General features: G+C 41.3%; 1 protein-coding gene across 1 annotated transcript in view; it reads right to left on the reverse strand.

Moving 5' to 3' along the window:
- Window positions 1–1,543: 1,543 nt before the first annotated feature.
- osbp2b (oxysterol binding protein 2b) overlaps window positions 1,544–26,171 on the reverse strand; it is a 36,670-nt gene continuing 12,042 nt past the window's right edge. The window contains 12 exon segments of the mRNA XM_070903687.1: window positions 1,544–2,332; window positions 4,706–4,971; window positions 5,114–5,298; window positions 5,716–5,811; window positions 7,738–7,841; window positions 8,505–8,625; window positions 8,803–9,048; window positions 9,133–9,285; window positions 9,764–9,830; window positions 10,594–10,717; window positions 11,906–12,104; window positions 16,041–16,291. Coding sequence (XP_070759788.1) covers window positions 2,196–2,332; window positions 4,706–4,971; window positions 5,114–5,298; window positions 5,716–5,811; window positions 7,738–7,841; window positions 8,505–8,625; window positions 8,803–9,048; window positions 9,133–9,285; window positions 9,764–9,830; window positions 10,594–10,717; window positions 11,906–12,104; window positions 16,041–16,291 — 1,949 coding nt within the window. The 3' untranslated portion in view covers window positions 1,544–2,195.

Raw genomic sequence — 26,171 nt, forward strand, 5'->3', positions numbered from 1 at the left:
ATATTGACACAAATAGACTAGACGGCAGATACAATACCTCCAGCCTTGAATTCTACATTCCTAACAATAATTACAAAAAAATGCTAACTGGTTTTCAAAACTCTTGTCACCGGAGACGTGTAGTGCACAGGTCAGGGGACTCTTTCCCTTGTTCAGTCGATTAAAGGCAAAAGACTGAGGGTACCTTCGTGAGCTGATCCCAGATCAGCATGTCCACAAACACTGAATAGAAGGACTACACATGCGAGCTGTGTTGAGCCTGGAGCGGCAGCTGTGGGAGTCCTGGGTGGCGGACTGCACACTGGTGTGCTACAGGAACCAGCCCTGTCTGCTTCTACAACCTCTGACCTCCTGTCAGTTGAAGCCACTCTGGACTCCTCAGAGAAACCGCTCCAGTCTCACGTACGGTGGTCCTACTGGAAACATCTGAGCTACAAACTAGTGACTGATGGGAGGCTGTGGAGCTAGAGCATTGCTCACTATAGAAACCAACCTGTTCCTGGGTGGTAATTACTGAATGTCTCAGTGAGTTGGTGCTTTGTATGATCACTGAGAATGATGTCACTGAAAATGGTCACCAAGGATACGGTATGTGTTGCTATGGGAGAGCACCAGAGGACAAGGTAAAGTACATGTAACACCAACACAGAGATATGTACTAACCTATTGTCACCACAGTGAAAAGAGCTTATTCACTTCTTTGATGGAGATTCCTATTAGAGTGACAAGAAAAACCTTCTAATGTTCAATGTTGCACTAATGTGTTACAACTAAAGGACTGACTACTGCAGCATTTTACTAATGAGAATCACAAATGGAAGATGTCTGAAGCATGTTTAGATGACTAAAATGCATTGACAGCCAGTTTATATTCAAAATATGAAATGAATATTATTATCTCAACATGGACTATAGTAGACTACTTAACAGACTGTCATTTCATGTATCTAGAGGGAAGCTCCAACATTCACACCAAATAAAATATATTTCTGCACTGCTGCATATTCAAATATCAGTTAAGATAAACCAGCCTCTACTGTGAAAGATTTGCCCAATCAATTATTAGCTGTTAAGTGTTGAAAATTAAACAAGTAAATAAGACATCATATCAATAAATACTGATCATCTGTCCAATAGTAACTCATGTTATTTCATCCTGCTTATTTTCACAATGACAGAATTTGTTGCTTCTCCAGTTTTATTTCTTTGCAGCAGTTTTTATTTCAAAATGTTCTTTTTCCAAAGTCATTTTACTTCATAATGCCACTTTGCCTGTCAGCTCATTCAGATCGAGGCCAATCATATACCGGTCTGTGTACGCCCTGTTTGTCTTGAGACTTTTTGGTAAAAAAAAAAGTAAAATGATAATAGATAATTAATAGAAATAAAAAGGACTTGCAATGAACAATTGTGAAAAATAAGCAGAATGAAAAGGTGTATGAAAATTGGATATTGGATATACATTTTGTCTGTAGTTATTTATACAATTTGTTGTGTTTTCAGGATGTCTTTTTTATTTAATCAGTTTTGAACATTTCCAGACACCATTTTCAGGCCTTAGCCTCTTTCTTAAAAAGGGGCAAATAATGAGCACTTGAAATATTCCTGTGAAGAAAAAGAGGGAACTAATTTAAGATTTATAAAGTAGGTCTAGCATCATCTCAATTGTGCTGAATCAAACGGAGGATGATCTTGTAACCTTCAACACTGTTCTGTTTCTATGTGCCGTTTATGACTTTGTCCCTGTTAGCTGTCAGTCTGTAATCGTGAGCTGCTTTGATATGGGCTTCAGGCCAATCAGTAAAACTCTTAAATGGGGTGAACACAGAAAAGTGCATTGTGATTAGGATTTAGAGAGCACCTGATTTCAGGAGTGTGCAGGTGCCTTTGTTGTGTGGTGAGTTACAACTCCAACACCACCTCACATCCACATATTATCTCACGGCTGTTTCAGTATAGTGTCAAAGAGGACTGCTCAGGGATCGCCCCTTCTTTTTCCCCATAGTAAAAACAGAATGAGAGTGCACATTTGGAGGTACAGTGTTATCCGAGAGTGCGTGAAACGTACACATTCTCGTGCTCGCAAAAGGTCCACATGGTGCTCATAAGCCAGCTACGCCCCATTGCTGAAGGACAAGAGGCAGAGCAGTTCCCTGTCCGATGAGGTTAGGAGTGATCCAGGGTCAGTTCCTGGGTTAGAAGATGTCAGGACACATGCTCCAGTCCTGTCTCTCCTTCGCCTCCCAGTAACCTCCCTTGTACACAAAGTTTGTCTCTCCAGTGACTGAGTCCCTCCTCTGGTGAAACCACAGCGGCTGGTAGCCCTCGTATTCTCTACCTGCAGGGAGGAAGCACAGGTGTTACTCAGTTGCCATCATTTAAATTGCACTCTAGTGGAGAAGCCACACTTGCAGGCGATTCACTGAGCGATCAATTCGCCTTCATACATATGCATATCTATGGGAAGCAATCAATTGCTGAGCACTGCATTTGGGAGAGCTCCAAATGTGAGCCAATCTCATGTAACGGTGAACAAGTTTGTACTCAAAAGTGTCAACAGAATACAAATGAGCACAATATATATATGTTTTATATATAAAACTGGAACGATCCCAGTGAAGAGGAAAATTATAATCACAGTTTTGGAACTCCATTTCTTAATACAGAAACTCAAAAAAGAAACTCAAAAAAGTCATAAATTGCAGCTTTCAGATGTGTGAACACTAAGCAAACAGCTCATGTTGTTCCCTTTATAAAAACATTTGAGGCATTAGATTTAACTTGAAAAATGCATTACTGTAACTTGTTTACTGTTGGTCAGTGTAACAAATAGACAAGATGACAATGCAGTGCAAATTAATCACTTGCTAATGTGGCTTCACCATAGCACACTGAGAAAACTTGTAGATTTTAAGAGTTGTATCTGTTATTTCATGTAACAGTTCTAAATGAAAATGTCACATGTATGCAGGAAAAAGTCTTTTTTTTCCTGAGTCATTATCTGGAGAAGTTGACATGAGAGGGGTATCATGCAGTTCCCACACAGAGGCAGACCACACAGAGGACACACAGAGGATGGTGTGTGTGTGTGTGTGTGTGTGTGTGTGTGTGTGTGTGGGAGTGTGTGTGTGTGTGTGTGTGTGTGTGTGTGTGGGAGTGTGTGTGTGTGTGTGTGTGTGTGTGTGTGTGTGTGTGTGTGTGTGGGAGTGATGCACAACAGAGGGGCACAGGGCAACCCCCACTCACCAGAGTCATAATCACACTCTGACCACCAATAGAGGGAGGAAAAGAAAGACAAGTCATGGGTACATCGAATACAATCTAGCCTACGCACAACACACACACAGGAATGCCACCAGGATGAAAAGTTTCTGCTGAGTTCTTCCGTAAAATACTACTTCTTGAATCCTAACCATTATAGACCATAATAATGGAGGAAGAAATTATTTATATAACAGCAACTGCTTATCATTTTATGTAATGCTTTGGTTTGAGGTCTTGGCTGTTGGTCCCAGTAATAACTGTCTCTAATATTAAATACAGCATACTGACAGTGGTGGAGAGTACATTTACTCAAGTACTGTACCTACTTACTGTAGGCCAACCAATAATTTGGAGGTACTTGTACTTTACTTGAATATTTCTATTTATTATTTTATACTTCTACATCTCATAGGTAAATATTGTATTTTTTACTCCACTCCATTTATTTGATACATTTAGTTACTTTACAGATTCAGATTATTAATACAAAATATAATCAATGAATGACATATGATATATGAATATAGATTAAGCTACATAGCAGTATATAAAGCCACATCAGCTGCAACATTAAAGTGATACGTACATTAATCTATCAATGTTTATAATCCAAAGTTATAATATACATCATTCTGAAATGGGCCATTCTGCATAATGAGTATTTTTACTACTACGGGAGGACCAGCTGGTTCTGGAAGTATTTTTACTCCACTATAAATTCCCATTTCAAAGTTTTCTTTTTATTATATCGTCAATGTTCTTCAACACAGACACACTCTGCTGGATAGTTTAACAATACTTTAGATTTACATTATGGCCATCAGTTTAAATTATTTCAACTTCTTTTCCAAGAAATCATGTTTTTTACGTCAGCTTAGTATGGCAGACAGCTCTAAATACTACAATACCCACAAGCCTCAGCTGCCATTGCTACAGAAAAGAAGTTAGCTAGACGTGTGAATCAAAACTGAGGCAAATCAAAAACGTTTTGTTTTTGCAATCAGGAACCGAACACTGCACTATAGTTGAAAAGTTCATCCAAAATTGACCCAGAAGTCAACTGATTAAAACTGCTGAATGTATTATAAGGTCATTACAAATCATAATGTTTAGTTTCCAGTAAACAGAATATCAGCTTGGTGATTGGATGTTTTTTTTACAGAAACGCTCATGGGGTCGAAGTTAACTCCTCTCCTTGTGTTTATGTAGTCTTTTAGCTTAAAAAACAAGGTATTTTCTGATTGAGTTGCTTATCTTTTCTTGTGACGATTTAACAGTGCTCCAACTGTCACCTAACATTGGCAAAGCAGAAAATGAATGGGACTTTTACGACAGGAACCCTGGATGCCCCTTAAAAAAACTCCCACCTCACAACCCTACGCCCTTCCCCTCCCTTTATTCTGTCTTTATCATCCCTGTCTGTCTGTCTTATACTCAGCACCTCTTTGCCTATCAGACTCCACACTTCATGTTCCCCGCTTCATACCGTCATCAAGGGCGTCTGTGGCCTCTGCTTCCCTCCTCCTCCTCACAGCTCTTTGTTTCTCCTCTAGCCTCTGTTTCTCGGAGTTTGCCTCGTCCCACCGGCCTTCCTCCATCAGCTTCTGGTCTGGTCTCAGACGGCTGTCGGTCAGTCCCACTCCATCCTCCTGCTCATTCAGGGTCAGTGCAAGCGCTGAGAAGTAGTACATGTTCTCGGCGTTCTCCCTGAGAGAGTAAGAGGAAATTGACAGGAGTTACACAGTGTGATGCTCTGCAATCAATGATATTGACTGCACCTGTTATGCAACTACCATGACTCATATATTGCAACATTCTGCCTTATGAGGCTGATGAGACGAGCGCTTACGGGAGAGGGTATTTCTTCCACAGCAGTTTGGGGGACAACGTCTGATAGACTGTCTTCTGCTTGCCCTCTGATCCACTGCCTCCTCGGCTGCTCTGAACGATCTTGGCACTCTCTATTTTATCATCCCACGTACCAGAGAGGATGTAGTGAGCCTGGCCCCCACTGTCTGCCACCACACCTGTCACCTGGAAAAAGCAAAAGGAAATCAGAAAATGGACTTTTTACATAGATACTATAGGGAATGAAGAAACTAAAGCAAGCTATCTTTCTGTAGATGTATCACCGTGTCCTTTCCTCCTAATGTTAAGCACAGTCCCCTGGGTAGGGCACCCGTAGATTTCCTTAAGTTTATCCCAAATCAGTCACTACCAAGGAAGGCAGCATCATGCCCCATTTTTACGAAACTGGCACGACTCCAAAAGAGGTTACCTCACTGCATTGTGACCTCATACAGCGAGCTTCTATATTAAACTACTGTAAGTACTAATACATTACAGTACTACGTTGGTACTGTCCAGCAGGAGGCAGCATCACATAAATAAACCCCTCATCGTATGACATCATGCCAAGGTCGGCTATCAGTATGGAAAGGAAGCATTTACCTTCCGTGGGACGTCCCTGGAGAAATAGCTGTAGGGAGAGAACTTGAGTTGGCAGGTCTCCTTGGTCCTGTGATTCACAATCTCAATGTCCCCTGACTGCACAGACACAAACATACAAAGAGTGAGAGAGGCAAACACACAGAGAGAATAGTAGCATGTCAAAGCTATTCTTTCACCGTGTGTGTACAGTAAAGTAAAAGTATCCTGAGATAATGGCAAACAGCATGACAGGTCAGCAAATTGAAACCGTAATGGTTAGATGGGGTCCAACAACAATGAAAATGCACTTTGTCCCGTGTTTTATCTCAAAGGACCTGAAAACCTACTTTCTTACTCATTTTTACTATTAGCGATGGAGTTCTACATGAACATGCTGTCTGTTAAAGACCATACTGTTTATATACCGTTAGAAATGTACAGGAGGAGACACCATAGTTAATCAAATCTGATCAAACTGCACCCACAGTGCTCATTCATTTATAACTAAGGAAGTTTTATTCTATGTTTATATTTGATTGTTGCGAAACTTAGGCAACAAATATTTAGTGTTATAGAGAAATGCTTTGGAACCAAGTTTTCAGGTGCTTTAAAGGTACCATTTTTGACAACTAGTGGTGCTGTAGAGCAATGTGTTGATGAGCAGGTCCCCATGTTGTTTGTACTGTATGTGGTCTACCAGCACGTGCATGAGGTCACACACACATGGGCAGCCACTGTTGATAGGCCATGCCTTTCAAGTTTCACATTTTTAACCTGTGACACACATTTTTGTCTTTTGCAGCATCTAACAGCCATAAAATTTAAATCTCAACAACTGTCACCCAGTCAAACTAAATAAAAAGTGATAATATGCAGATGCTGTACATATCGCCCTCTCTGGCTTCACTTGTCTGCCATTACACTGGCAGTAGAGAAGGCAGCAGCAGAATAGTTTCCATAGTTTGGTATGGAGTTTTTTTACTGACCCTGTTCTGCACCAGAGGGCAGAGTGATGCATGGGGGCGTTGGGAGAGGGCAAGTACTGACCGGAGAAAGCGAAACAATAAGAGAGTAAAAAATAAGAGAGAAAAATAAGAATGTGTAAATATTGGTGAGACTTTTTCTTAGTGGACAAACCGAAGTTAGAGGGACGCAGAGGTGGTATTGTTTTTGCTAGACTAGTATCTCAAATATACATGCCGATAGCAAAAATAACAGTTTACTTGGATACATTCATTTCAAAACATAAAAAAAAATTTTGTATGAGGTAACAACGCATTTCTTTGACCTTAAGAACACACACACATTGTGTTTTGCTGCGAAATGCTGAACGTACACATAACTCCACAGGGTACCTTTAATCATCTACATCAGCCATAAATATCCAGGGAAATACTGGATGTTTGTAAACTACTCGATATTACCAACTCAAAATGCTTTGGTTTAATAATTCAGAGCTGATATTCCTATTGTGGTCTGTAGCCAAGAAGCATCCTTATTCCACACACCAATGTGCTTCTGAGAGTAATAATTCAGATGTAAGTGAATCTGCCATATTCTTACACACAAATACAAACACACACACACACGCTGACAGACAGACTGATATGACACACAGCACAAGCTGAAACAGGAAGAATAAAAAAGGAGGGGAAAGGGAAAAACAAGAATTCCACTTCTAAACAAACAGACGTGATCCCGCACAGACAGACAGACATGATGCAGATATGAAGCCTGCCCCTCCCACCTCCCTCCCCCTATATAACTGGGCCATCTCACAGAAAGAAGAAGCTGTTATTTTAGGGTGTTTTTAGAGATCAAAGCTAAAGATAAATCCCTAGAGATCATGAAGCTCATTCTTCATGTGCTGCAAGGCTTTGCTCTGATTCCCTTCTTCACAGTGCTCTGTTCTGCTGGTCTGTCCGACACACGATGGCAACACAGGCAGAAAAAACATCTATAGGGTTACTCTGGAAGATCAGAGGGTTGTGGGTTTGGAGCTGTGGATGAACGATTACCAATGAGAAGTGCTCACAAACAGACCTGGTCAATCCACAGCTTGCCCACAATGATGTTGTGCACTGTGGAGGTGACCTTTCTCCACACATAGTGGTTCCCGCTGGAGTGGAAATGCAGGTGAATGGCACCTGGGGAGGGAGAGGGACAAAAGGCTGTAAGAGAAAGGAAATATCACAGCTTCTTTGTTACCAATTTGTAATTGCAGACGTTGCATTGATGTTTAGGTTGTGGGTTTGCTTTTCTGATTCTAAATCTGTTTGTGAACATGATCAGTTCTACTTGAAGCAGCTGAAAAACAAATTTATGACCTGTGCACAGGCAATGCATTTCCACCTATTTCCAGTATGACCTGACCCTGGGAGATTGATAACATGTATTTGACCATAAATGCATAAAGAGTTTCTTTTCTATTACATGGCTCCTCACAGCAGGCATATAACAGGAAGTGAGAGAAGTGAGATAAATACCACTGCATCTCTTGGCTGGACCAGCATCTATCAAATCACTCATTTATCTGAGCCAACAGACCGCTGCTCTCTGCCGCCCCAGTGCAATAGAGAGCTCCCTTTATACCCATATTTCATGCATGTGTCAAAAAGGTCTTAAAACTGTCCTGATTCATTCTCACACCCTTTCCTCCAGCTTTAGATTGTGTGGGAGGAAACACAGTCGTCTCCTGCTCTCAAGTGGAGTCCGGACTCTGCCTGATGTGGCTGTTAAATGTGCATGATGGAACCTTTATTTACACATATAGTTTGTTTGCTTCCCCCACTGAATATGAAATGTCTCACCCAGAGGCATTATGGAGAGGTATTTGCCACGGAACTTGCTGGCGATGGTGATTTCCTGCCACAGGGTCCAGCCTCGTTGAGAAATCACATGATGTGCAGCTGCAGGGGGGTGATGGCTCACCTTAGAAGAAAGACAGATATAAAGTTAAAGTAGAATATACGAAATATATTCATATAACGCTTAACAACCTGTTTGGAGAACATGGGCTGACCTTGTGTACTAGTTTGTGTGTCATGTGTGTGCATGCACATCAGTGAGTGTATAAACAAAAAAAACTCCCCTTGGCCATGCTCTTACCTGCTCACACAGCGAGCGGTAGCCAAACTCCTCCAGGCGATCGAGCTCGTAGGTCTCGCCCAGGAGGGGGTTAAAGGGCTTGGCTGTCCGGTGGACCGTGGTGGAGTAGGATGAGACGGAGAAGGCAGCGACCAGGCACATCTGCTCCAGGGAGGAGTCGCAGCGTGCCGCCTTGTCCAGAAGCTCGTGATACTCCAGGTCCTCGGTGAGACGCTGCAGCATCGACAGAGGCTCGTTGAAGTTTACCTGAATGGGAGGATCAAGAAGGGGTGAGACACACATTTATTTTAATCTGTCAGCATAAAGGAGGGTCACGCCTCACACACTTACAGGCATGGGAATTTTGGAGAGCTCCTTGCCGATGCAGTTCTTCATGATGCTCCACAAATTGAGGGAGTAGTTGGGCTTGTCTGGGACATGAGTTCGCCTCTGTCTGCGTGGCTGCAGCTCCTTCCCTGACACATCATTACAGCTTGGAGACATCTGGGATTAGGTGGAAGCGGAAAAGGTGGATGAAAAGAATACTCGATGTATACAAGTTTGAGAAGTCCTTTCAACTTCATAGACAGCTTGGCAGCATATCAGCAAGTGGAAACAGAATGACAGAGCAAGTGAAAGACACAGATGTGTGTTAGAGAGAAGAAGAAGCAAGGGAGAGTTGAAGGGAAAGAAGAGCAGATGTTTGACTGGTAATTAAGATTTAGTGGAATGAAGCAGCTGTGTATCTTCGGCACCACGGGGGTGACAACGAGACCGTAGGAAACACAGATAAAGGCTGCCTGTGTGTACGTGTGTGAGCATGGGATGAATGTAGGATAGGAAAGGAGGACTGTGAGAGCAGCAAGTGAAGGTGGTTATAGAAATAAATCAATGAGCTTTCCAGCAGCACAAATGAATATATATTGAGATTACAAATGTCAGCAGTATTAGTCAGACTAGACTAGTTAGGACAGGCACTTACATGGTTGTCCTGGTTCCAGTCATTGGGCTGACCTCCGCTTGCTCCGCTCAAATTACTCTGAGATCGCCTGGAACAGAAAGACAATGTTTTCTACAATGAGCACTGGACATATAAACAGACTCAATGTCCCTCTGTCTCTCTCTCTCATTTCCCACGTGCACACACACAATACAAACTCAATACACACAAGGGAGCAAACAGATTGCTGCGTATTACAGATGAATACTGTGCAACAGTTTCCATCATTCTTAATGGTGCTACTGGTGTTGAGGGATGTGTTGCAAGTGATGAATCATAACAATGATGACTAATAGGTAGTCAAGAAGTTTTTCAAAAGTAAAGAAGCACAAGCTCTGCAAAAACAAGCGTTTGAGTTGCCCGCAAGAGACTGACTCCAATGCAGCGATACAAATGTGCTATAAAGTAAAGTACTGAGAGAGCAAAAAAGAACCCAAACAGAAATGTGTTTATTTTGCTGCAGGAAAGCAGACAGGGATGAGAGTATTATGTTATTTTTATCTGTCTAACACAAGTGAACACGAGACAAAATGTGAATGTATGTGTGTGTGTGTGTGTGTGTGTGTGTGTGTGTGTGTGTGTGTGTGTGTGTGTGTGTTGTCACACCATGAGCCATCATCAGAAGCTTGTTCAGCTGAGTCAAATTCACTGTTATGACAAATTAGAGCATGCACAGAAATGGTTTATTGTGGTAACACATGTACACAAGCAGACTAAATATTAAACTCAACTAAACCTTCATCCCCGTATCTGTCTGTCAGCTGTCCTGCTGTCTCTAAATAAGAAAATATGGTTCCCCGTGTGCGGCTGACCTGTGCTGTGTGTTCTCAGTGGCAGTCACTGTGATAAATGCAGGGGAATCCTCCATGGCATCAAAGTACTCAGTATCCTCATCTTCATCACTTGCCTCTTCTTTGCGCAGCCTCTCACTCCCTTCTGTCAGGACACATACATTGGTGAGTAAATGCATTCACTACTAGCAGAACCATCAGTTCAGGAAAGAGCAGCGTATAATCAAATACCCATGGTAATTAATCAAGGAATAATCAGCTTAGTAAAATTGGCAATGTTCCTGCTGGTTAAGTAGCCTGAATGATGCAAGTTCCCCAGGGTGCGCTTCGAACATTCAGTATCCAACATTCAATATTCAGTATGTTCACTGATCCGTTATGTGTGTAAACTAGAGCTTCCAACCGAGAGGCACAAATCCTTATATCAGGTAATCTAAAGGAAAGTGATTCTATTAAAAAATGAGGGGGAACTACAACCAAACAAACAAACAAACAACCACCAATGTGAACAAACTGTATTTTCACAAAATACTTGTTTTTAATAATATTCTTTTAAAACCAGCTTATATTTAATACTAGTTAGTTTGATGCATACAATGTATTTATTCAATAAAGATTTGTATCAGCCTCAAAGGATGGGTTAACTCTACTCACAAACTACTAAATAACTGAGAGAAGATGATAACCTCCACTACATCCTGGTCATGAACACATGAAATGTTTTTTCACCACTCCAACGTTTTAAAGGAGAAAAGACTCATCTCTCTGGTACCTTTACAGCCAGCACTGCACTGTATAAATGACAGAATACTATTAAGTGTAGCACTACTTCCTGTTTTGGTACTGAATGTTGTTTTGAGCTATTTGTACAAATGACTAGTGCAGCCATTTTTCTGGAGGGGACAGTCTTACACTAAACAAACACATGTATGTTTGAGACGAAGGGTCAGGAGATTTGAAACTGAAAAAAAGGGTGTTAAGAGTCATAGGGTCACCAAAATCAATAGGTTTCTTCCTCTGTGACGATGGATATACAATTTCATGCCAGCTTGCCATTTGTTTTCAAGATATGTTGTTCATAAGTAAACAGACAGGAAAATACAAATGGATGGACAGACTTTCAGAAGAGACCACATGACTTACAGTCCTGGCGAAGGTAATTACCATCTCTAACTTTAGATAATCCAATCCAAACCTTCTGACTTAACTAACTTAAAATCCCCTTCCTCTAAATGAGGACTGTCTGTAATATTGAGCCTGAGGTCACACATGACTTTTAGCCTGTGCACTGAGGTCTACACTGAGGCCCACAGTGACTGACAGTCAGTCTCACCCTTGTTGGTGGAAGGGGCACTGGGTGTGGTGGAAGCAAGCGTGGGTGCTTCTCTCCACGCTCGCTCCAGACTGTTATGCTGCTTGGCTAGCTGCTCAATGGTCTCCTCTAGGTGGGTACGCTGCTCTCGCTCATACTGCAGCGCCCGCTGCCATCTCCTGCTGTGAGTCTCTGCTAGGTCCAAGAAGTCTCGACATGCCTGGGGGAACACATGCACACAAGTACATCAACACTCAGACAGCACTGAAAGTTGAATTTCTATAATATAGAGTCTGAAAAAATGGATTTACATCCTGAAAAAAATCTGCTGTTCATAATTCAACAAGGTACAAGTTACTTTCCACTTGCTATGACTATTTGAGTGCCCTCAAATAACTCTTCTCATGGCATTACAACACCATCGCATTATGGGGATTTTGAAAAAGAGTGACTTCTTTTAGATCCTGTTCAAGTCTAGGTAACCTCTTCTTTAAAATAAAACAATTAAAATCATAAAACCTTTATGAATGCTTCCACATTTATTAGAGTCAACAGAAAAGACAACACTGAAAAAACGAAATTATCAGGATATAATTATTCATGATATAACATAATGATATAACAACAATACATCAATATGAGGGAGAGAACACTGGAATGGGAAAAGGTATAATGATGTCAATCATTGTAATCAAGGGTATTTATTACCTCTGTTTCAAGCAATCATCAATATGTTAATTAGCTGTCTGCCGAGTATTTACTGGTTCTCCCTGCTGTGTCAAATGTGCCTCGGAGCACAGTGTAGAAAACATCTGTGAGTGATGAGCTGGAGGTTAAGCTTCTGATTGCGTAGCAGACTATATTTGAGTTATTGTTGCTGCCTTGCTTTTGCTGCAGAGACGAAGAGGTTACTTCAGATGAAACATATATATTACATGTCAGCATTTGTTGGCACCACATCCTATGTCTGACAGCCTTGCCCCATAGTGAACTCAAAGGTCAATGAACCTAAATGACAGCTCACAGCTGACAACGTGCATGATGAAAATGTCATGTGACACTCACTGAGCTGTCAGCATAGCGGGCCTCAGAGGAGGGTTTCTGAATCATCATTTTGAAACTGCTTTACTAAATCGAACATTTTTTGTAGCATTTTGTGGGGGCTAGTCATTGTTCTTACCACATGAGTGGAGCAGAGCACATGATCACATATGGGCCACTCAGCATTTTGCAGCAAAAGTCTCTTTGGTCCCAGAGCCAGAGGGGCTATTGAGAGTTAGCTTGAACCACTTAGATAAACTAGTGGCTGCAGGCGGTGAGCTGGAGGGGCGAAGGTGTCACACAGCTCGAATAATTTCTGTTCTCTGGCTGGTGAGCGTGCAGTCAGGATGTGCGGCAGCAGGAAGAGAAACAAGGGTGCGTAACACCTGACTCCTTCCTTGATTTGTTTCCAGAAAGCAGGATACCTGTCTGTCTATTGTCTTTTCAGCCCTGTCTCTCTCTCACACACACAAACAAACACACAATATTACATAGATACACAATTAGTTGTCTCTTAATATTTAAAGAGGTGATATTTTTAGTAAAATATGAAAGCTATTTCTAAAAATCACATTATAATAATATATTCGATATGTGTAATACGTCTTTAATCTTACCAAGTAACTAAATTAATGCTTTAAATTTCATTTATTTTTTCTGTCATTTGTTAAACCAGATAAGGAAAAAAATGGAAAAGTAATTTGTGCTCATCTTGTTGTAACTAATCTGTACAGACCAAGAGATTTTAATTGTTATAATGTAATATTTTAAATTCATATGTATGGTAATGGTGCAATTTCATTATATGTTGATAGTACTGAAATATCACGCACCCTTACCTTTTACAAAGGTTACATTTGAAAGGCTTTAGGTGTTTTACACTATAACTCTACTTTGACTGAAAACAATGTATGAAAGTCACATAATATCTGATAGTAAAGCCATCCAATCAGTCTCTTACCTTCAGCAGTCCTGCATCAAATGTCTAAACATCAAGGTCCAAGCCTCAGTTTAAATGTTAGAAGTGCATGTGACGTTGGGGTCCACTTCCTCAGACATAACCATGATATGAAACTCAACACCCACTTGAAAATGTATGATAGTTCCACTTTTTTTTATGCTGAGTCTCTGATACAAACGCAGACTGCATGTGACTTCCACTGGGGGAAGGGAGGGTTGATAAAGGCTAAAAAAAAAATTTAAAAAGTGAATGGGCATGCAGACAGGGATATGTAAGTAAGAGGTGGCATCAACAGATGTCAGCATCAAATTAAAAGTCCTGATGCACTTTGCAGAATAAGTGACGTAGCACAGAATACAATGAACTTGAGGGACGTTTCATGTGATTAAACCATACAAACCCAAAGTGGTAGGTATATAAATGTAAGCAAGAGCCTGGCACACGGGAGAAGTTACATCATCATTAAATGAACTAGTGCAACTCTCTCCTCGGGCTGTGGTCAGATCACAGGGAGCATGTTGTGTCTTGCCATTATGGCCTCCTTCCCTCAACCTCTCCCCTTTCCTTTATTCCCTCCTTGTATGTATAGCCCAATTTCTTTGGGAAAAGCACACAAAAACTACAATTATATTTTAGAGCAAAGTAAATGTCTTAAAGGTGGCCCAAAATATGGCTACAGAGATCCAAACACCCATATCTTGCACTGCTCTGCTTGAAGAGAGCAATTTAAAAGAACAAAAATCATTGCAGGGAGTTTGGGGCAGCACTTTTTCTCATTAGAAGCACATTCTTGGCAAACCTAATGGCATTTTAATGAGTTAGGCAATCCAAGAGGGTCTATTTTATAGTTTGCCCAGTAAGTTTCAATTTCCCACACCAATTAATAAAACTAAATGGATGACAGAGAGAAACAAGGGGCTCATCGTTTTGAGCAACGGCCTTTCACATAATTAAAGCACAATCTAGATTTTACTTTTTTTTCTTATCATAACAACTCTATGGCAGTACGGCTCAAGTCTCTTAACAAGCTGTATTAGCACATACTTCAGCATATGAGGAGTAATACTTTCCTACTGCCTTTTTCAAACGTAATCTTAAGGTCAAAATACTCCAGTCCAATAAAACCAGTCAGGCATGCATTCTAGTAAAAATAAACACCCACTCCCACAAGAATAAACAATGCTATCAACAAAGCCACCGACAGAAGCAGGAAGAAAGACAAACCTTGCGTGATTGTCTGGTTTTAGTCAGAGCAGGTCTGTCTGTCTAACTGTGGTCCAGAAAGATCTGACATTCCTCTCCGGGCAGGGAGGGAGGAGTTTGAGAGGGGGGAGCAGGGGCTATTCCTGTCCCCCCCCACACACCCACTATCATATCTAGTATCACTCCTTCTGGACCTCAACTGTCCCTGAACTCTCGTCCACTATTAACATACTGTAAAGCCTGTCCTGTGGTATTTACCAGAATGCAACAGGGCCAGATACAGTAGAACACTTCTTTGCCTGATGCTGGTAATCAGATCCAACACATAGTGGTCACTGAAGACCTGGTAGTGTCTGTGTTTAGTTAAAAGTAGCTGATAAGGCAAATATGTTGGCTAAACTGCAATATGTTATTTTGGAAGAGGGTTTTTCTGTTGCTCTTCCTGATGTTTCTTTCTTTTTTCCCCTGTTAAAAGTTTTTTTGGGGGAGCTTTTACTTATCAAATCAAAAATATATGGATATGGCGAGTTTCATGTATGTCAGGGCTACATAAATCAAATCGATTTTACTTAACTGAGCAACGTAGAAGAGATGATGTTATTCTTAACAATAAGTCCAAATGTTATTAAGCTGCAACCACAGGGAACCACCATCACCTCTGCAATTAAGTACTGACCATCATTTTTAAACGTTAAGTTAGTGGTGGTTGTGTTTAAGTAGGTCTAACTGGATCTGGTAATGTCTGGAACTGCTTCTCTAAACCTGCAGCCTCCGAGCCTGCAGCTCGCTGACTCTCGTTTAACATGCCACACTATGAAGTGATCTCATCTCTCATCACGTCCTAACCGGGGCATTATAAACGACTGGCATTCCTGTCACATTGATCATGCTGAAGCATGCGGGACGCAGGTCCCTCCCTGCTCACTGCTGCTTCGTCTTGTCACTACTTACATTGATCATAGCATTGGAAGTGATGCGGAAGAGGGTGGCTCGCTCATTGACTGCCTTGATCTTCTCTCCTCCCTCCACGGGGACTTTGAGACCCTCGAGTTCACTCAGGGAGCGCTGCAGGGCCGCCCCATGCTTGGCGATCAGGTCATTACATGTGCTGAGGTCATCGAGCTTGCTGATGAGTATCTTCAGGGTGCCCTGAATCTCACTGCGGTCCGACTGGGATGTAGGCTCCTCGTCCCCCGAGTCATCTGGAAAGGAGAGGTCAGAAGTCACATATACGACATCTTAAACAAGAGAAGATTACTGGGATTTGTGGGTACACCAATCATTAAAGAGATGATTAACAAAGACGGTGTAGCAGCTGAATCACAAAAGATCTACACACCCTCCTTTTTATGATACAGATATTTCCCATTAGAGATTTGCTGAATTCTCACGCTAACATGGCAAACAAATACCCAACTCCTCCATTGCTCAGTAACCTCCACTGCCTAAATCAAAGATAACTTTTATAGACAATGAAAGTGTTAAATCAGCGAAGATAGGCATAATGCCCACGTTTCTATGTTTTGGTGTTGTTTGTTAAATAATGAAGCTGATAAAAAGGCAAAAATATGTTTGAATGATTAAAAGACAAATTACTTTGTCACATTGACAACAAATCATTTTAACAGTGATTAGTACCACTGATGAAATTAGTGTTAATTGGACAGCCATTTTGATTTTACAGATGGTTTCATACCCATCTGTAAAATCAATATACCCATTAGACAGCGACCCACTCTGAGCCAGTCATATTTAGTGTTCTTAGAAGCTTATCAAATGCAAATGTAAGCTGTATCAGGGCATTTGAATACAGACAGTTCGTCCATACCCATGAGTCTTTGCAGTAGCAGCTGCTTTTCACTATGATGTCACTGAAAAGAGGTTGCTCAAGCTTAAACAGAACATACAAGAACAGTGTTGCCGCGTCAGCCTTACATTACACACACATATACACACACATATACTGCAAGCACAAGCACACACACAGAAAGACAGAAATATATCAAGGGTAAGACCAAGGTCCATAAACAGCCTAGTGACATCGTAAAAAGAAGAAATCCAAAAAGAGAACAGAACTAAAGCAGATGTACACACAATCTTTCTAGAAGAATACATTTTAATATAAATGTCTTTTTCTAACACCAGGGACCTTTATAAATATTTGCACATCTGTGTATAAAATCTATATTCACATAGAAGAATATTTCCAACATAAGTGTTTCTGTTTTAATAAATCAAGCTAACAAAACAAGCCCATACGGCTGTGATAAATTAAAAGAACCAGCTTCAATGCTGGCACCAACAATCCCACCTTAGGAGTCATGTATAAAACTCCTGCTACCACTAAAACTAGGAAAACAGATAACAGACAAGAAGTCGGGGGAGGGGGAGGATGAGTAAGAGGACACTGTTTATCTCAACAAGGAAAATATATTTCTGTAATAGTGAGGTTAAAGGTTCGAAAGCAGAGAGAAAGTCTCTCCACCCTCTAATCCACCCTGCAGACCCTCTAATGCTCTACTGTGTCTGGAAACCGCTGTTCTGCTGTCTCTTACACTCCACCTTACAGAGTATGTTTTGACACATTAAAAAGGACTGTTGTGCAGCTGATAGGAGAGACTGTCACAGTCTTGGTGAGAGGAAGCACTACAGCAACACTTTCTCCTAAGAACATGGCAGCTGGCTGTGACCTCGCAGTGGAAGAGACTATCACCTCTGTCAAGTCTATTTACATCATGCAAGTATAACATGGATCTCCAACCGGGGGTTGCTGGTCGGATGGCAGTCTCAGGGTTACATCATGTAACGGCAATATACTGAGTTCACATTTGACTGGGACCTTTGTCCAGTGGAACGTCCAGCTCCACTGAGAAACAAGCATCTGCACTGGACGAATCATTAAGTAGAGCTGATGTTCAACATCCAAAAACACTTACAATGTTTTCAAAATGGTTTTAGTTAAATGCAATAGCAGCACCTTGAACAACAATGTCAACAAGTTATTCTAAGTGAGTAACATTTTTTAGTCGTATAGTATAGTATTTAGCCAAAGCAACCACGACAGTATCAAAGAGCACAACGTATACTCCATTTTGAGGCCAAAACCAATATAAATATTTGAAAAAAAAACACCTCTGGCATTTCTGTAATTTGTTCTTATTTACTGGGCGACATATCAGTTCCTTTCACTTCACAAAGTCGGTGGAATTTGTTTTCGGTACAGCCCGGTAAAATGATATTGATATACATATCATAAACTAAAATTGGCCAATAATACACATGTCGGGCTCCAATCAAGATTGACCAAGATTACATATATGACCACAAGTCCTCTCACCCAAAGTGAAAAAGAACCAAGCAGAGTGACTGTAGAAAGAAAAGAAACCAGGGGAGGGTGAGCCAGGGGGAGAAAGAGAGGGGAAGAAAAAAAATCTCTCACCATGTTTGCATTCCTGGGCATCCATTTTCACCCAAAGGTAACCAAAGTTCAGCCAGGAAGAAGCAGAAAAACACAGGCCACTGAGTTCTAGGCTCAGAGGCAATGTGTGAACATGTTGAATAGGCTTTCAGAGAGACACAACTGTCTGGCCATTAGAGACAAAAGCATAACAGTCCAGCCAAAGGTCAACCCAGCAGCAGCCCTACAGTGACAATAAAGCCTGAAGGGAACATGGATCACAAAATGACACTAGCATCCACCCATTACCAGCCAGCAATAGAGTAAGAATCAAATTACACTGGAGTTCAATAAAGTCACTGCAGAGAAAGGCAGGTAAAGAAGAGGAAAAAGCTGACGACGTAAAGTCAGAAAATTGACTGGAGTTTGTGTCGATAGGACAGCTGCAGTGCAAAGGAAAGCAAGAGCAAGAGAGAGCAAGTTCAGAGAGAGTTGGAGAGGATAATGATATAAGCCTTAAATTGATAAAGTGTGACTATGGCAGCTTTAAACAGATAAGCTAGTTGGCTAATTGGTGTAGTTTTAAACTTCCTTCCACGAGGCAACACTAAGCCTGCCCCAAATCATATTTGATTGGATATATTTATGTATACATCCCCGAGTACAAAATGAGTCATCAAAAATATTTTAACGTTCTATAGGAAGTGTAAAGAGGAATAATATAAATATAAAAAATATATTTTGTCATATAATAAGAGATAGCACAACAATTAACACAAGGACAGATAATTAGAACTTGGAAATTTTATTTTTTTTATTTCACTGTGTCTTAAAGGAAATCAGAAAATTAATGAAAAGCTGCCTCTGGAGATATTAGAAATTGTGTCAAATAACAACTAGCGTTAGATAGATTTATAGAATAAGGATAACTGGATATGTGGTCTTAAAGTGTATCTAATTTGAATTTAACTAATTAGCAGCATTGGATATGACAAGTTATTACAATTAACTTTGATCTGTACTTGTCAAATTAAGCCAATTAATAATTAACTTTTGAAAGCCAAAGTGGTGAGAAGCAACAAGTTTCCTCAAGTTCTAATTAGTATCACCAGGAGCTTGTGTATCACACATGAACAACTAATCACAGTACAGTAAACCTGAAATGCCAGAAACCAGCAAGTTGGTTTCTTTGCAGGTTGAAACTTCATGGACCAAGGATGGGTTTGTTGAGAGTGTGCAAGGTTCAAGGACCTCGGTTAAAAGCAGGGCATCATGCTTCCTGCCATCAAGTTTCTTCAAAATCTTGTAGGTTGTGTATCAGTAAGGAGCAGACGAACAAAACAAATGAACATTGGAGACTGATCCATAGTAACCCCCTCAATGACATCAATCAAAAACATGAGACTATTTTCTGTTGTGATGGAAAACCAAGGTTACTGAAAGGCAAAATCACCACTGACTGAGCTACAGTAACCCCAGTGCGCTGCTTCACGTCCACATTTGAGATGTGAAATTACAGAGTAGGGTCTGCATAATATTAGGATAATATACTGTTGGAGGGGCATTTAGACATTTGTGAAGAAAAAACAAGAGGCTAATGGGGTGAATCCGTCCGAGCACCGAACACATTTTAAATACCAGTGGATTGGCTCAGGCTGATGCTTTTTTCCAGTGTTAAATAATTTGTACAGCTGGGACATTTAAGAGTAAACTAACATATATGGCTAAATAAATACATTTGCAGCACTGCACTGAAGCCTTGCTCTTATTATTCACCCTCATTCTGCCAATGAGTTCAGCAGCTCCAGGCGAAGCCACTTAAAAATAAACTGTCACATGTACCAAGGCATATTTGTTTAGAGGAGACTCTGTTTACAGCACGTCGCCTGCTAAACTAATTCTCTTTCCAAAACCAAGTTGTAAGCTGCAAGAACACACATTTTTGCCGTCGGCTCTACTGTATAGACACCCTTCAACGACAAGGAAAGACCAGCACACAAAGCTGTCTTCTCTCTAAAATGAAGCCTCCACAAGTATGTCAGAAATGCCCTTTCTGCAATGTCCTTTTGGCCAGATCCATATAGCGTCAATAAAATGTCAAGCAAGTTTGAATACTGGAGATGAAAACCCTTTAAGATGCCCTAAATATACACTATATTGCCAAAAGTATTCACTCACCCATCCAAATAATTGAAATCAGGTGTTCCAATCACTTCCATGGCCACAGGTGTATAAAATCATGCACCAAGGCATGCAGACTGTTTCTACAAACATTTGTGAAAGAATGGGTCGCTCTCAGGAGCTCAGTGAATTCCAGCGTGGTACTGTGATAGGATGCCACCTGTGCAACAAGTCCAGTCGTGAAATTTCCTCGCTCCTAAATATTCCACAGTCAACTGTCAGTGGTATTATAACAAAGTGGAAGCGATTGGGAAAGACAGCAACTCAGCCACAAAGTGCTAGGCCACGTAAAATGACGGAGCGGGGTCAGCGGATGCTGAGGTGCATAGTGTGCAGAGGTTGCCAACTTTCTGCAGAGTCAATCGCTACAGACCTCCAAACTTCATGTGGCCTTCAGATTAGCTCAAGAACAGTGCGTAGAGAGTTTCATGGAATGGGTTTCCATGGCCGAGCAGCTGCATCCAAGCCATACATCACCAAGTGCAATGCAAAGCGTCGGATGCAGTGGTGTAAAGCACGCCACCACTGGACTCTAGAGCAGTGGAGACGCGTTCTCTGGAGTGACGAATCGCGCTTCACCATCTGGCGATCTGATAAGACGAGTCTGGGTTTGGCGGTTGCCAGGAGAACGGTACTTGTCTGACTGCATTGCGCCAAGTGTAAAGTTTGGTGGAGGGGGGATTATGGTGTGGGGTTGTTTTTGAGGAGCTGGGCTTGGCCCCTTAGTTCCAGTGAAAGGAACTCTGAATGCTTCAGCATACCAAGAGATTTTGGACAATTCCATGCTCCCAACTTTGTGGGAACAGTTTGGGGATGGCCCCTTCCTGTTCCAACATGACTGTGCACCAGTGCATAAAGCAAGGTCCATAAAGACATGGATGAGAGAGTTTGGTGTGGATGAACTTGACTGGCCTGCACAGAGTCCTGACCTCAACCCGATAGAACACCTTTGGGATGAATTAGAGCGGAGACTGAGAGCCAGGCCTTCTCGTCCAACATCAGCATGTGACCTCACAAATGCGCTTCTGGAAGAATGGTCAGAAATTCCCATAAACACACTCCTAAACCTTGTGGAAAGCCTTCCCAGAAGAGTTGAAGCTGTTATAGCTGCAAAGGGTGGACCGACGTCATATTAAACGCTATGGATTAAGAATGGGATGTCACTTAAGTTCATATGCGAGTCAAGGCAGGTGAGCCAATACTTTTGGCAATATAGTGTATTTTATCACCTGTATATCACTCAGGCCTGGAATAAAAAGTGAAGACTGGGTTTTACACTAAACCCGTGTCAATAAATAGCCAATCTATGCTGTCTGTGCATCAGAGTGGCCGCCTAGCTCACCCCCTCACATTTCCAACCCTTTCCTCCCCAACAACAGATGTTGATGGATGGCTCTCCGTAGCGAAGTCGACACCGACGAGGCAAGGCCAGGAGCCCATTACCACACCAGTCATGCCTCAAGGGCGGACTACCCCCCTTCCCCCACAGCCTATCACCTTGGAGAACATCCTGCATCAACACAAATCTGTTTCCAGTTCCCACCATGTCTCTACTGAGCCATCCTCTTCAGAAGGTGATGATATCATTTACGCAAATATCTGCGTCTGAGGCAAGCTTGGACACAAGCTTACAGGTCACAGCTCATCAATTCACATTTCAACACGTAAACATACATCCATCTTCCTCCTCAGCATGTGCATAGCTTCTTCACCCTTCACTCCTTCCTTACTGTCCATCTCAATGATGAGTGCAGAAGAGAGAGGGAGAAAGCAGGAGAATTGGATGTGCGGGAATGTAATTGGGAGAGCAGTAGTCTCTCTGCTGTCCCACAGTCAGGGATCAACTCCCTGCTCGTCCCTGAGGACAGGCTGTCAGATCAGTGGAGCCAGGCCTCCAGCTGACAAGACGTCACCCTGTGGCAGAAAGACGAGCATGTCGAGAAGCCAAGCACATGGGAGAAAATGCACTGCCCCTCTGGATTAAAGATGGTATTTAAAGATACTGAAAGGCCTAGAGGGGAAACTAGTGTTATTTCCTGTTATGTTGTGGTTACAAATGTAATGTTCACAGGCAATGTTTTTTCTAGGGAAGTGCTACATTTAAGTATCACACAAAAGTCAAAAGGATGGTGGACGAACAAAGCACAGGACTTTGACACCAGAGACCGGGGTCGCATCACATGTGGTTCAGTTTAAGCAACAAATGCACTTTGGTAAGCTTGGGAAATAATTGTAGTTTGGGTTAAATATTAATAACGCGCAGAGTATAATATACTATTACATAGTATAATAATGGTACTTTGTTATACTTTGGCTTTAACTGAATGTCCACCTATTCAGACACAGGAAAAGGGAAGAGATGACTCATACCACACCTCTTTTTTATTGCTTTTGCATACATACTGTGATATAGATCAGTATTAAAATAATCATGGTTAACAGATATTGATTCCAATTAGCCAGCCTTAATGCACATGCAATCTAAAGACCACTGTATTTTTAGCACGGAGGGAGTCTGTAGCTGTGGCTGCAAAATATTTCTTTCAGCACTGACAGCTAAGAGAGAGGGAGACGACTGTTTTGCAGCCGACTATTTTGATGGAGTGTGCAAGAGAAAGAGAATACATGAGAAGTATGTCAGAAACAGAAGAGAGAAGACGCTAGATGAAGAGCGGGGATGCGTCTCAGGGGAGGGGAGTGTAATCCTGGCCAGTAATTGCTAACTGGCTCCACACCTCCCCTGAGATACATCACGAGGAGACAAACAGAGGAGACAGCAGGTTAAACCCAGTAACACGGGTCCACAAGCAAATGAGAAACTGTGCAGTGCAACTCATCACTGTCCCCAAAGCTCTGCAGTAAAGCTCTGGCCGTGTATCCAATCGAACATTCTCCGAAAGCAGCAAACAACAAAAGAAAAGATTAACAGCAAACTGCAGCGACTAAGCAATGAGTTTTAATTCAGCACCATTTTATAATGTGCTGGGATAGACAAAAAGAAAAACGTTCAGTCTGCTGACTATCAAACTGTAGATTTATATTCTGGTGTGCTGAGTAAATTTTATAAATTCCCAGCTAATGCATCAAACCTGTGCGAGAAAATGGCTCTTGTTTACTGCATAACTCCTACAGTGTGATGGTTGAGGTAATTAATTATCCTACAACCTCAGAATACTAACTGAGCTCATCTGCACAAGTCTGGTCACTGTGACAGGACTTCCAGGATTTTACTGCAGTAATAAAAAAGTGTGCTGCTCTAGAGAGACCATCACAAGCAAAATACAAGGCCTGTGTTTACCGTCTGAAACAGGCTGCATTGATCGCTTCATTGTCTTATGTATGCTATATTTATCAGAGTGTTCATCATTGAAAGGCAGAGTTTATTTAAAACCCATGTACACAAGACTGGAATGCATATTAACTGACTGCATGCTTACACACATATATTCTTCATTTATATGAATGCAAACAGCTGCTCAGGCTGTGAGAGGAGGAGGGTCTGATGACAGCTCCCTTGGTTCATGTAAAACAGATTAAAGATAAAACATAAAAGATAAAAATATGAATGCTTTTTACAGACGGGTCTCATTAACAGAGGTACAGTATATCAGGTGCAATTCCACAACGTACTGCACATTCTTCAGTCTTAAATAATTTGCTTGTGTGTCGTAATTTTAGTAGTAATAAAGTAGCTGCTCATTAATTAACACATGCACACAAACATAATACAGTAAGACATCCTTGAGATGCAGTATTATTGCACACTTACGAACGTCTCTTTTTCTGAAATAGCCATTCAATGTAATTCTGTAGTGACCTCTCTCTACAGTTTTTTTTTGTGGTGGACTCTGTCATTCCCGTGCTGGATTCAAACTGCCTTCACAATCACGTGGGATTCCCAGGAAATGATCCATACATGCAATCCAATGTTAATGTTAACCCCTAGATTTCTGGGACCTGTAATATTAATACCACCGTTACCACAAGTGTCACCAAATCAACCAGGACTGAAGTCTTAAACATTACATCCTTTAAGGACTTTCACCTCTGTGTGACGTGTAGAGTTCATGCACAGATTCCAACACAACAAAACCTAGCAAGCTAGCTTTAACAGCATTTTGATCTCCTATTTGACAGTCGATGCTATTGATAAGAAGTCACTGTTGAGTTACTGTCTCTCACTGAACACCCTAATAATCGTGCTCCAAGGATCAGTAACCCTGGAACACAGCAAGATCGTGATCCATCTTGCTAATTGTCTGGGTGCCAACGCTGCAAGATAACGAGCCATGAAGGTAGGCATCAAACCAGAAAAGAGATGACTGCCTTCACAGAGCAGTAGTAAAGGTGTCTCTTAAGTACTCTTAAGTTATGTGCATTAATATTTGAAAAATTAAAAATGATGAGCACATAGCAGGATCTGCAGAGGTTGACCCTGCCCTCTAACCCTCTTAAAAATGCATACCGTATGAGTAGGGACTAGGTGTGGTTGTAACTAGGGAGGGATGGAAGTAAAATGTCAACTGAGCACACTGACATGTTCTCAGAAACACAGGCACACTTCACTGAGAACTGATTATCAAAGTGATGTGGAATCTCATATGGTGGTGCGGTAGCACTGGTAGCTTTCTTATGCTGCTCTCCTCTTCTGTTTTTCACATATCCCAATTCCTGCTTAAAACTGGAGCACTGCCTTCATGACAGTGACAATGACATGGCTGTCAACCAGATATGATTGTTTGGGATGTGCATGCCTCCCAAGGTTCTCCATCATGGAGAGTTGCGACATTGTAAAGCATCTTATTATTCAGGCTGTTGTATTTGCTGTATTTTAAACAGTGGCCCAGTTGGAACAATGAGCTCTCCAATTTACTGAGCTGAAGTGGTTTCTACTGGCTCTGAGCCAACGATGAACTATTGTTAACTATTGTTACTGAACTCTGCCCAAGTCATTTACATTAAACTATGTTCTACCAAGAACTGTAATCTTTATTTTTAATTGGTACCAACGGAGGTTGGTGGGCTCTGATTTACACACACATAGTCAATCTTACTGTTAGCTTAGTTTAAAGTTTATCTTTACTTGTTAATTGATTTGTTAGTTGCAGTTACAGCTAAATTAACTAGTTGTTTATGGACACAATGAATACATGGATCTAGGAAAAAGCTATTTAGAAATCTTTACAATATAAATGATTGACCAACACCAGAACCTTGGTGATGTTCATATCAATTTCCCACAAAAGCGCCAAGTAAGAGTATTTAAAGGTCTCCCAACGTTTATAATGTAGGAGACAATTGACAAAAAGAAAGTGGCTGAGGGCGACTCATGTCATACATTTACATTAGTTACATTTACTCACATATCATGATTAAACACTCCTCTCTAATCCAAACCAGCTGATTGAGCTACTTTTTTGTGTAAACATGTATCAAAATGTCAATGTCCCAAACTCACATGTTGTATTAAAATACCTTAAATCCACATATGTAGCATGTCATAT

Source organism: Enoplosus armatus, chromosome 4 (genome assembly GCF_043641665.1).
Source record: "Enoplosus armatus isolate fEnoArm2 chromosome 4, fEnoArm2.hap1, whole genome shotgun sequence".
Lineage (NCBI taxonomy): Eukaryota > Metazoa > Chordata > Actinopteri > Centrarchiformes > Enoplosidae > Enoplosus > Enoplosus armatus.